The sequence below is a fragment of the Anopheles gambiae genome, chromosome 2 (assembly GCF_943734735.2).
Source record: "Anopheles gambiae chromosome 2, idAnoGambNW_F1_1, whole genome shotgun sequence".
Classification (NCBI taxonomy): Eukaryota; Metazoa; Arthropoda; class Insecta; order Diptera; family Culicidae; genus Anopheles; species Anopheles gambiae.
The window spans coordinates 21,026,059-21,038,518 of NC_064601.1; the positions used below are offsets into that span (position 1 = coordinate 21,026,059).

Consider the following 12,460-nt stretch of genomic DNA (forward strand, 5'->3'; position numbering starts at 1 on the left):
ACCACAAAACGGTTATGTTTAAGTATTTTCCAGTGTCTTTATTAAACGTTTGCGAACTGTATTATTGGCGTACTGCGTACAGCTTGCTCCTGTCTGCCGATCTGTCCCCCGGTACTGGCCACCTTCTGCCCCTGCTATTATCTTGTTGATTTTGAATCTCTACACCCGACCGGACACCCCGACCGTGCATAAACGGTCCTTTTCTCCTTTAACCGATTAAATATTATATTTATCTTTTCGCATTCATCGATCTCCGTCTGCTGGTTGTATTTGTATCTGATTATTCTCCTTTCCCTTTCTCGTTGCCCTTGCTACCGTAATTCGAATAGTGGTTACATGAAAGTTGTAAGGTGTGTGTGTGTGTGGATGTTAAATTATGTTTACTTCTTTTTACATCTCCCAGCGACATAGCGTCACCACTGTTACAATTGCCTTGGAATGTATGCATTTCTGGTTTTCTGTTGGGCTCAACTTAGTGTTTAGCTAGTCTGCGCCAATGATCTGTTTAATATTTTTACATTGGTTTTGCTGCTCTAAATCATCCATAACACGATGAAACCAAAAAAAAGCTGGTGCAAAATAGATCAGATGTTACCATTTTCTTAAATGCTGGTTGATGTCTTTTTTTTTTTGCTTCAATCTTGTTCTATTGCTCCTCAAACCTAACACGTTTGTTACTTTCAAACAAGAGTTTGGAGTGCGTTTCAGGGATAACACACTAAACCACCATTACTGTGGGAGTAGTCTATTCTGAACTCGTTCATAAATTATGTGGAATGCTTTCGTTGCGGGTACTACACGGAACCTAACATAGTGCAACATTATGCTCTACCCTATGCAAGCCGCTTCTGATTAATACTTTACGCTGCTGCTGCTGCCGTGAATCTTATGTTTAGTTTCTCTACTTTAATGTTTTGTACAATAAAACTCCCCGTTGGCGGAGAAGTGCTTAAGCAAAAGAGGAATCACCTTCCGATTAGATGATAATAGGGGAGGATAGGGGGTACACATACATACAAGTCTCACATCGAACTCATCCTCACCTGCACACACATACACGCACATACATACACACACACAAACAAACGACACAATCATACCACATTTACATTTACAAAGCATCCCACGATCAACTACATAAACGGAAAGGAAGATCACGGGACCTAACCCCCAGCGCTGGATCTAGGTGTGCCATGAGTGTGAAGCTTTTCGCAGCTTTCCATGCCCTCTGTTCGGCGATTGAAAACCGTTCTCCTTCCGATTTTTGCCTTTAACTGGCCGTGTAAAACTAACGTGTAATAAATTCGATTTTTCTTTCCTTTCCTCCACACGTGTCTGCTTCATCGATCGAGCGTCGCCCCATAGCCCCAGAAAGCCTCACACTGCTCCGTGCTAATGCCGCATATCGTCCTCCATTCGGCAGCGCTTCCGCTGGTTGCTTCCGGTGTCGACTAGATCCAAACTCTCGGAATCGGAATCCATCGGCTCGCTGCAGTCACCGTCGCCGTCGCCGAGCTCTTCCTGTTTCCGCTTGGCCGTGGCCATCTCGGCCGCATGCTTCTTGCGCCACTTGGTGCGCCGATTCTGGAACCACACCTGGAATGAAGGAAAAGATTTGTTAGCAAAGGAATTTTCAAACTTGTTTAAAATATTTCACACACAAAAATTTAAAAACCACTTTCTTAATTATTTCTTAATGTCCCTCACTTAAGATCCCTCCATTGCTTCGAGAGTCCAAGCGGCCGGAAGTTTCAATCCCAACACTCAACGAAGAACCGGCGCGGCAATCAAGCGCGGCAATGACAAAAAAGCAATGACTCGCAGTTTCTTTACGCTTCTACGCTTTGCACTTCCCCGCCCTGAATGAACGATCATTATCGGCCTCATCAGCAGTGATGTTTTGATAATCCGCTTAGCGTACGGAGAGGAGAGCACACCAGCCGGCCGGCATATGTGTCATATTGCCGACAAGGGAGTAGGGGAGAAGGGACCGTGTTCTTACAACGATTCTTAGCTGATGCAGAAGGTATGATAAATCTCAACGATCAACGGATTTCGGAGAGTGTGTGTGTGTGTGAGTGTTCGTGTAAAGCCGTTCTAACGGAAATAAAGAAGTCGAGTTCAACACGGGGACAATTTGTACTTTGGATAAGGGAATAAAGTTTTCGTAATATGATGCGTAAGCGTTTTTATAGCATAACAATATTCTTAAATTGAGAGAACGCTTTTAACGTGATTAATGTTCACAACATTACTTTTAATGTATTGCTGATGCAACACAATTAACGTTTAAATTACGCTGCAAACCTTCAAGAACGTGTGCAACTTGTGAGAAAAATTAAAATCACATAATTATTTTTAAAAAATAAGTCAGTAATCACATAAACATTAGTATTAGTATACATTAGTGATTAAAACAATCAAAATATGAAATCGCCCATCTTTGATTCACTATTGACAACACAACCAGACACCGAAGCTTCCATTAATGCAACATTCATCGATCAATTGCAGACCGCAAAAGCATGTGAGCGTGCAACTGCAAGGAAAAAACATGCGCACTTCCGCAGAAATAAAAACAAAAACATAACCTCAAACTGCATCGGCGCAACGAATGCATCGCGCGCACAGCGCAATGTAAATAAATGCTCATTAATAATAAATTTTACTCATCCACCCATCCACAAAAGAAATGGGGGAAAGGTGTCAGATGTTGATCCATTTCATCCCTTGTCCATGCAGCGAAACCAACACCCTCCCCGCCCCTCAGCTCCACACCACTGCCCATGGACAACATAACGCACAGCAAGCGTTCGTAATGACAGTGACAATCAGTTTGATCTATGCGCTTCAAGTGAAATGCCTTCACGGCTCGCCACACTACAGAGGTGTTGGCAGGTGTAAACCACCCCTATTGGAGTGTGTGTGTGCGTGTTGCCAACACATGTTCTATTGGTGTGTGAAGCAACAAAAAAAAAGAGCGCAGCATAATTAATCATCATTTCATCCGCGGCAATGGAACGCGAAAGTAAGTACAACTGTGTGGGTTTGTGTGCAGAACATGAATGCGGGATACAGCGGAAACAGCATCACTGCCACCGCCAAAACCGGTCGATCGATTGATAGCGAAGCATTAGCGACGGAACAAGCGGAAGCGTGGGTAAAAAGAGGAAAAAGAAAACATTAAAATACACACACAAATACAAAAAAGGAATGCCGCCAAAGCGGATTTCAATGAACAAATCGAAACAAATAAACGCCTCCTGGTGGTGGGGCGTTGTTCAACCGCGTTTGTTGGAGCGTTTGTATCGGTGGTTGTGCCCACAAACGGGGATTTTTTAAGGATAGCAGTCTCTACATTTTGAACACAGAGTAAACAATAATTAATTGATGATGCACATTGATGATGATAGCAAAAAGGCTGAACAACGCAAAAAGGACAAAAAACAGACAGGAACTTGTATGCAAATTTTATGCCACACTGTCTGCACATTTGTATAGCACAATGTATAGGAAATGTTTTAAAAACATTATGTTGAACACTGCAAAATATAATAATAAATACATCGAGCAAACAGACTGAGGTTCGTTTTTATTTTATTTTTCAATTCAATCAAATGTTACTCAGTGTTTACATCCTAAAACAGACTATCTGATGCATAACCCACACCATGGTGCATAGAAAACTCTACAGTGAATAAGAATGAGGAGCGGTTTAATTTAATTAAACACGACATGCACAAAACGACACGCGCAACGAGCAATCGCCCAAGATAAGTGAGACACTCAGCGTGCGATAAGTAATTTACAGCAGCGCGCACACACACAGAGTAGGCCTTGCGAAAGGGTCACTTTACAGGCAGACAGGACAAAATGGAGCCCACTACTTTGTTCATTTTGCAAAACACTCCTCTCAGTCCTCTAGACCTCAACAGCAACAACACTTCTTCTCAGCATAAATTTTGTACAATGCATGGTACCCTCTCACCCCACAGAGAAAACACTTTTTTACGACCAAAAAGCGACCCCAACATAAACACTCGGCCTTTCGGGGAAAAACGGCCTAGCAGCACTAGCAACCCGATCTAGCTTGCCGTTTTCCCCCCCGGCCCAACCAAACGGAGTGATTGATTGCCCTGCCCCCCGGAAATGACACGTCTCGCGTATGATGTCTTGGTCCGTGTCCCTTTGGAAGGGAGTCGGGGTGTCGGGCTGTGAGATGAATGGGAAGGCAAAGTGCCACACTTTTATGATTTAATCAAGTGCGATGCATCGCGTACATGGCGTAATGGGTTCCGTACAACGGTTTTGCGTAAAATGCCATACATGCTTGACCCTCTGGAGGGAGAACAACAACAACGGCAACAATAAAACAGCCCGAACGGGAAGGAGAAAAAGAAGCGTTGTTTAACACACAAACCCGAGCAAAAAACTGCTTCCCATTCCTCAGCAGCAAAGTGATGTTCTTGGTCTTGCTGAACCGATGTTTGGGTCTTGCATCACTAAATTATTCCAACCTCACACTCACATCTCTCTCTCACAAGCCTGGAATGTCTCCAACAAAGTAGCCTTGGGTCGGCAGCAGCAGCACACACCATCATGGTGCAAACACTACTAATTTTCTTCCATTAAATCTAGATTATATCTTTCACCTTGGGAATTTGCTCGCCACTGGCGGTGTGAAGTGGGAAGAGAGAGAGAGAGAGCCCCTTTCCTTCTTCTCCCATCACCGCTGCACCACAGCACAGCGTTCACAGGGAAGCTGTGTAAATGACCATTAGCAGAGATGGTTTCGATGTTTATGCTGCTTTGCGGTTGCAACGGGCAACGGAGATTCACCAACCGTGAAACCGGGCAGCGGTGGCGCGTCACACCGGCAACACCTAATTAGTATGCAATACTCGCAAATGACCAAGCACCAAGGTGTCGTTTCCGAGGCGACTGCCCTTAGCAGCACATCCTTACCGCAACGTGTATGTTTGTGTGTGTGTGTGTGTGTTTGTTTTAATTTACTAGCTGTAACACGTGCAATTATGTGTCGGACAGGACCCACTAGCCAACGCAAAAGGAACGAATCTCGGTGTATCCTTCCCAGCACTATCCCAAACAGGCACCGCGCCAATAAGCGCCATTTAGACGGCACAAACAGTGCAAAGCTGTGCTGTGGTAAACGTAAAAATAATGCAACTCATATCCTGATAGAAACATAACACATGCTGTTTTTATTTTTCCGATCTTTGTGAGCGAGTGTGTGGATGTGTCTGTTTATTTCACGGACCACACACACTGGGCTACTGAATGTCTTGCTTAGTTTTGCGCAGCAAAAGCGTTCTTGTGCACAACGTCCAGCTTGGCATGGTTGTATCCCCCCTCATCCTTTCCCGCAAAACCCTTCACTAGTGGAGTGTATGGAGCACTGATTTATATTAATATAATCTTCATTCTCATTCCGATTGCTTTCGGGGGCAACAACGACTACGGCAAAAAAAAGAAGTCGGGTCGAAGAAAGCGTACAGAGCACACATGTGCCCGTCCAGCGCAAGCCCTAGCCACACACCGTTGCGCCAATGTTACCACGCTTCTGGTCCGTAACAATGTTGAACACTGCAAAATATAATAATAAATACATCGAGCAAACAGACTGCTCCGGCCGTCTGCTGCTCTGCTCCCACCTAAAGCGAAAGAAAATCGAGCGGAAAAACGGAAGTACCCCCCATTGGTGGGTGTATGTGTGTGTGTGTTTCTGTATGACAACACTCTCTGTCCCGGGAAAACGGCACAGCACAGTTGATCATCGTTTGTTCCCCCGCTCCCGCTCGTAATTAAAGCTAATATAATTAATTTCCTTTTCTCCCATCCCCGAACCCTGAATTTTGTTCCCAACATGGCCACAAAACTGGCTCAAACAAATTGTTCCTGCTGGGCGCATGGATGGGTGAAGCGTAAAACGAGTGAAAGCGCACGCGATGAGGGCGGCTCATTACGATGGCAGATCATTTGCGCTGAAAGGTGGTACGGTGTAACGCGGGACGTAACGCGGGACACGATCATGGAGCGCTATGCGGAAACAGCATAATTATTACTTTTAAATGTGTGTTTATTAATGAAGATTCATTAATAATCGTCAAGCGGCATTAATTGGGTTTGCGAAAGGGCTTGCACTGCTGCCAACCGGGCGGTGTTGGTGGGTGGAGTGTTGGTGGTGGTAAAGGTAAGGGTAAGAAAAAGGGTTGTTTGAGATGGTTGTTTGGTTAATGTTGAGCAGTTTGGGAAGGAAGCGTTATTGTGAGGGGACGGTTACGTTTTACAGTTTGATGAGCTGTTTGGCCTCCCCCCCCCCCCCCCCCCCCCCCCCCCAACACGGCTCAGTGGCTTGGTTACCGATGGTTTATGGAATCGATTTATCAAAATACGTACGATTGATTTAGAGATGGGAACGATTTTGAAGAAATTATGATGTTCATTTATTAAAGACATTAAAAACATGACATAAATGATTGAAGAGGAAAACAAAACCGATTAAAGCAATTTAAACCTAGCATAGAAGCATTCAAAATATTCCCTCTTTTCAGACTATAAGAAAAAAGACTCTAGAATAAGGCTCAAACATATAAAAGGAACAAATAAAATGCGACAGAGAAAAGATCAATAGCTAAACTCCAACCCATAACTGTTCCAATCAGACAAATCATTATCCATTATTGAGACCAATTGTAACACCCTTTAAGAAGGTTCAAATGCTATCATAAATCGCTCCACACACACATATACACACAGCCCACACTATTAAACGGGATAAAAGAGGGAAATACAGTAAAAAAATAGCGACGCTCGTAAAAGCAATTCCATTTAAATGAACAACAATTTACAGGAAATAGATGGAGCGCAACTACATCCGCTACATGGTTCGTGTGTACGTGTGTCGTTTTTCTCCACTTTTTATCGCTTTACGGTACCCTGCGCGACCCGGCGCAATGCAATTCGACCATTTCGGGCCCATAAATAGGATGCAATCTTTATGACCGTTCCTCATGGCCGTTCGGCCCTTTCTTCTTGGCGCCCTTGTTTGGGTTAGCAGTGCGCATCGGCTTTCCATACAGCGACTGGTATGTCCGCTGGGTCCAATTTGCTTTCCTCGCGCATATCAGCACCTTTCTCGAGGGAATGCTATCAATTTAATGCAAACATGCTAACCCGCTGTGCCCCGCGCAAGGGGGCAGGGAGTAAGCCGGGGGGGGGGGGGGTAGTTTTCCCATTTATTCACCTACCCTATTGCGCCCCGTCAAGCTTCGCAATCGTTTGGCTTCATTTCGAGCGTTTTATAGATCAGTTATGTGGTACAAATAGTGCAAAAAAGCAGGATAAATGAATAGCAAGAAAAGGCACAAAAAACATACACATAACATAAATACACACACACTCGAAACGAATTGCTCTGGTACGGCGTGAAGTACAAGCATATGATGTTTGTGTGCATCTCGAGATCATGATGCAAGGCAGACAGGAGCTGTCCCGTTTCTACCGCCAAACGACGCTCGTACACATACACACAGTGGCTTGCGGCTAGTGACAAGCAAAATAGGAGAGCACAATAAAAAACAAAAAAACCATTAAACGATGACCAATGGCAAAATGGTTGTCATTCCGATGCAAGGATAAAGTGTATGAAAGCAACCAAACGAAACGAAACACAACAATAACAACTACGAGAGTGAGCCAAAAATATTGCTTTTTTGTGTGCCAAACCTCCCTTTTCCCCCAATTAAAGGGAAAGCGTTTGGACGAAGCCGTGCCCAGTGCAGTCCAATGCCGAGTGGTTTTATTTCTTCACTTTTCCGACTACCAAGCAAGCAAGCAGGCAGGCAGGCAAGCGAACAAACACAGCCATCTCAAATAGATGACTTCGAAAAAGGATGAACCCATTTGCTGCTATCGCGACAGATCCCTCTTTCATTCAGCCCCGAATGGGCTGCCGCTTTTCTTTGACCTGTCCTGTGTCGATTTTCCGTCTCCATGTCCGTGGCCATTTCAATTTATTCCGCTCGAAATTTCGATCAAGATATGCACCGAATTTTAATTGGTTTATTGCCCGCTTTTCTCGCACTTTCTCTCTCGCTCTCTCTCTCTCTGTTTGTCTCTTTGCACACCGTTTTTTCATTTCCCATTGGTGGTGGTTTTCATTATTTTTTCCACTACGTTTATGCTTTACAAACACACCTCAACTGAACTCGATGGATTATCCTTTGTACCGCTCACGAGCAATGGTTCTTGCGCGCGTTATTGCACACCTTTCGAATGCAGTAGTACCACTGCCACTACTATTGTAGAATCTCCTGCACCACTGTGGGACGTTTCGCTAATTGGTGTCTTGCCAGTTGTTTCTAAATCGTTTTTCATTTTTATTAACGATGACTTATTCGATCACGATACGTTTTGTGCATGAATTTGCAATGGTAATGGGTTGTGTAGTCATGTTTCACAATGTATATAGTCAAAATATGACTTCCAGATATGGACAAGCACTTCTGGACAGGACATTAAACTGAATGAGGGAGACTATCAACAGATTTATGTACGATTTAGTCTCTCTATTCCATCTTTGAAGGTGTAGAATCGTTCGAAATATTTGTAGTAATATATACAAGTACATTATTTAAGTGTTTACATATTTTTAAATTAACCTTTTTAGCACCTTTCTGGAAAAGGAAATAAAAAACCAATTTATCAAATTCTGTGTACAAATTATTGCAACAGACATTGGAGGGGTTTTTACGTGTCCATTTGTTTCATTTTATTTCAATTGGACATAGGACCCCGCACGCGCTAGACTTTCGATGATGATCTCCATTTTAATTACGGTAACGTTTGTAACTTTTGTCCGATAAACGTTAAATGAAAACAAAACAATTCACCGCTGCATCGCGTGTAGGTGTATCTTTCCCTTGTATCACCTCACCCAGCTCGAACTTACTAACTTCTCCAAGGATAAAAAGGAGAGACAAAAAAAAGTAATTATGACTTTTGTTTTATGAATTGTACCGAATGAGATTAAAAGTTGAAAATAAAATTAAAAGAAGAAAAAACAACACAGTTTGACCTCACTCCATCCTGAAAAAGGGGTTGCAATGATAAACCATTCCCAATTCGCAGCAGCACAGATAGTAGATTAAAAATTGTGCGTCTTATTCACAGTACACAGTACAACATCAGCAAAAAAACAACAATACTATAAGACGAGCAAAAAAATCATATCTTCATAACCCTTTTTTTCGTCTTCCACACTGAGGACGTTTTTATGAGTCTACCGTCATTGCGCCGTCTGACGCTGTGTTATCATTAGTTAGTCTTTTTCAACTCCCCTCGCGCGTGTGTAAAGTGTCCACCGGTCCTTCATTTCATGTTTTTTTGTTGCTCTTGCTGCTGCTCAGTTTAACTCACTTAATAGCGCGCCCGGTATCTAATAAAACAAAAGGATTTGCAGTAGAAGTCACCATCGGGTGCCATCGTGAAACAAATTATGACTACCGAAAGGCAGACAGCACAATAAAAGGACATAGAACCTGCCAAAGAAGGACGCTGCACAGTTGGACGAATTTTAATTAAAACACTTCCACCTTCGGTTTCTCCTTCGCACATGCTGGACACTGCACACTGCCAGTGACCGCTGTGTCGGTTGACATCCATCGGGTGACCTCCGGGGATTGAAGATTGTGGCTTTCCGCGGATGCTGAGAGCGGGACTGCCAACAAAAGACTTTGTTTGCCTTTCGGCTCAAGAAGTCTTGAGTGGTCCGGTGAAAGTGTGCCGCCATACTAGCGTTTGAAGGACACTTTCTATACGGGGTGGGCACGGCGCAAACCTCAGCTTTGTGGTTTCGATAGTTTGGGAAGTTTGGAAGGTAATTAGAAACCAATAATCCGACCGATATGCTAATAGAGCTGTTGTGGTCTAGTACGCGACAATGTTTGCGCCAACAATCAAGAAGCCATTTCGTGCCACACAGAGCATTGTAAAGATGATAATGAGTTACAGCTCTCAGTCCACTAATGGATTGAGAGCAATGAGTTTGATACAAGGGTATTACAATTTTGTAATAATGCATTTTCCAAGAATATTTTTTTGTATTATTTTTTTGCTTCTTACACAAATTTATTGACTGTTTTTAAGCTCATAAGCTTAACAATAAATTCAAAAATGTAGAGAAGCAATTAAAATCCTTCATAACAAAATGCCCAAAATCATCATGAAACCCCCTAAATGGTATTAAGGCCACTTTAGCTTTTCTTTACATTCTATGACTATTTTCAAATCATACAGGGTTTATCAAGCCAGTTCAACACCACAAGCAAATATATGAAACAGTAAAAACATAAACATAAACATAAAAACAGACAATTGCAAACATTGAGATGAGATTGCATGGAAAGGAAAAGAGACTGTCGATCATAAGCAAGCTAGAAAAACCCTGCAATGATCTTAAATCAATCATGATCCTGTGCTTATGCTTTTGTTACAACTCTTTGTCACTTTGTATTTCTTTTATACCCTGCAATCCTAAAAGTGTCCTCCGTTGAACTTATTTCAAATTCTTACCATGAATATTTGAATTACCTTTGTATGTTTTAAATGCCTTTAAATTATTAAAAGCGAAATGTAATATTAAATTCCACCATGATCGATCTACCATTTTGTTTGTCATTGCCATCGCCAGGCACACGCAAGGGAAGATTTAAACATAGTTACAAATCTGCCCTCCACTTACAATCACTACAAACACAATGGCAGCCCCATCTCCACCACTTCATCGTGCTATTTATTGCCACCCAATAACACGAAAATAAAACAATCCCCCTTCAACTCTAAACATTTGGCATTTCGGTACGATGTTCCAGGCGTGATTTCTACCAAAAAGGGGGACCCCATTTCCTTCCATACTGACGCCCCAACGCTCACACATACATCTACGAATCAATTCCACTGCTTAGTACAACGACTAGCGTGGCAAAGGACTCTTGCCAGTACCGCAATACGTCTCAAGCATCCCGGAAGAAAGCCCCTGTAGGAAAGTGCCTTTTCCTTCGCATTCGCTCCCACCCACCCACCAATTTGCTCGGCAGGGTGTGCGCGTGCTCACACTTGTAAAACATCGCCAATCTTACACACTTTGGGCGCTGCTGCTGCTTCTTTGTACAACATCCTGTCTACATCCTGTCTTGACACATCTTCCCCCACAACATCAAAACGCGCGGGGATGCAGAAGTTGACGCCGCTGGAATGGCGGGTTTTCGCATTTCGACTTCGGATTCCTCGCCCGCTTGTGCTATTATTTGCCTCACCACAGCTTTCTTACATCCTACTCGCTCACCCGCTAGCACACTCAAATCGGTCTGCTTATTCGGGTCGTTCTTCTCCCGCGCGGTGAAAGAAATCGCGCGGGCGCATAACGTCACTGTGAAACGTCTAACGCTCCTGCTGCTGTTGTTCCTTTGAATGCTTCTTCTGCTGTGGCAGACCACCACCCGCTGCGAAAAGGGCGTGCGCTGCACGGAATTGATGAACATTTTCATCCGGTACGGAGAAGGAAGGGAAAACAGGTCTCCGACTATCAACTTGGTTTGCTTCTGCGTTTTTCTGCCCCGTAATGATGTGATAAGGATGAAGAGCCCGGCCTTAGTTAGAATTATCTGCTGTTATTTTGGGTGTTGGACGCTCAAGATGGAGTCACTTGCAATCTTCATTGTATAGTCTACTTCATATTATTATTGAAAAGTAATACTATTGACTATTACTAAAAGACAAACATTTTTGATGTCGTGTTATCTTATTTCAACACAGTTCAAATAATAACGCACATCAAATTCATTATTTCCTTTCCCATTGTCGATACAAAACGATTTTCGGGAAAAAGCAGCTGACGTTCGTTGCATAATTTGTCCATCCGATTTGCTCGCGAGACCATCCCCGGATGAATAAATTGCCTAACATCTAGCAAACGTGGTGGTAGCTATCAAAAATGATTGTACTGTAAAGGGGCGACTGACTGTTAAGCTTCGTTTATTTATGATTCAATTTAAATCTGAACCAATGTGTCTCTAGAACAATAGAATCATTGAGGATAAGGAGAAGATTTTCATTCAATGGTTATACTCACATAAATCTGTTATATGTAAACCTTTTTGTTCAAGAACATATACCAACTGTGTGTCACTCGTTAAAATTCGTTTTTACAATTTAAGAAAGCTTCAATTTTTATAAACATCAAACTTTCCGTTGCATATGGCTCTAAACCGTTTCCCTCCATCAAACTCCCACCGAAGAAGCTAATTTTGGGGAAATAAAGCTAAAACTTTTCTCTCCCAATCGCCTTCAAGGACACCCTCCAGGGGCCATAATGTTGGCCATCCTCACTTAACCATCTCCTGTGTCCCACGAGAGCAAGTGAGCGCGCAACAAAATTAGT

The 12,460-nt window shown here is 43.0% G+C and overlaps 1 protein-coding gene across 1 annotated transcript in view; it reads right to left on the reverse strand.

Moving 5' to 3' along the window:
- Nucleotides 1-1,392: 1,392 nt before the first annotated feature.
- LOC3290618 (homeobox protein abdominal-A) overlaps nt 1,393-12,460 on the reverse strand; it is a 51,013-nt gene continuing 39,945 nt past the window's right edge. Inside the window, exon 6 of the mRNA XM_061648480.1 lies at nt 1,393-1,596. Within this exon, the coding sequence (XP_061504464.1) occupies nt 1,393-1,596 (204 nt within the window). The remainder of the gene's footprint in view (nt 1,597-12,460) is intronic.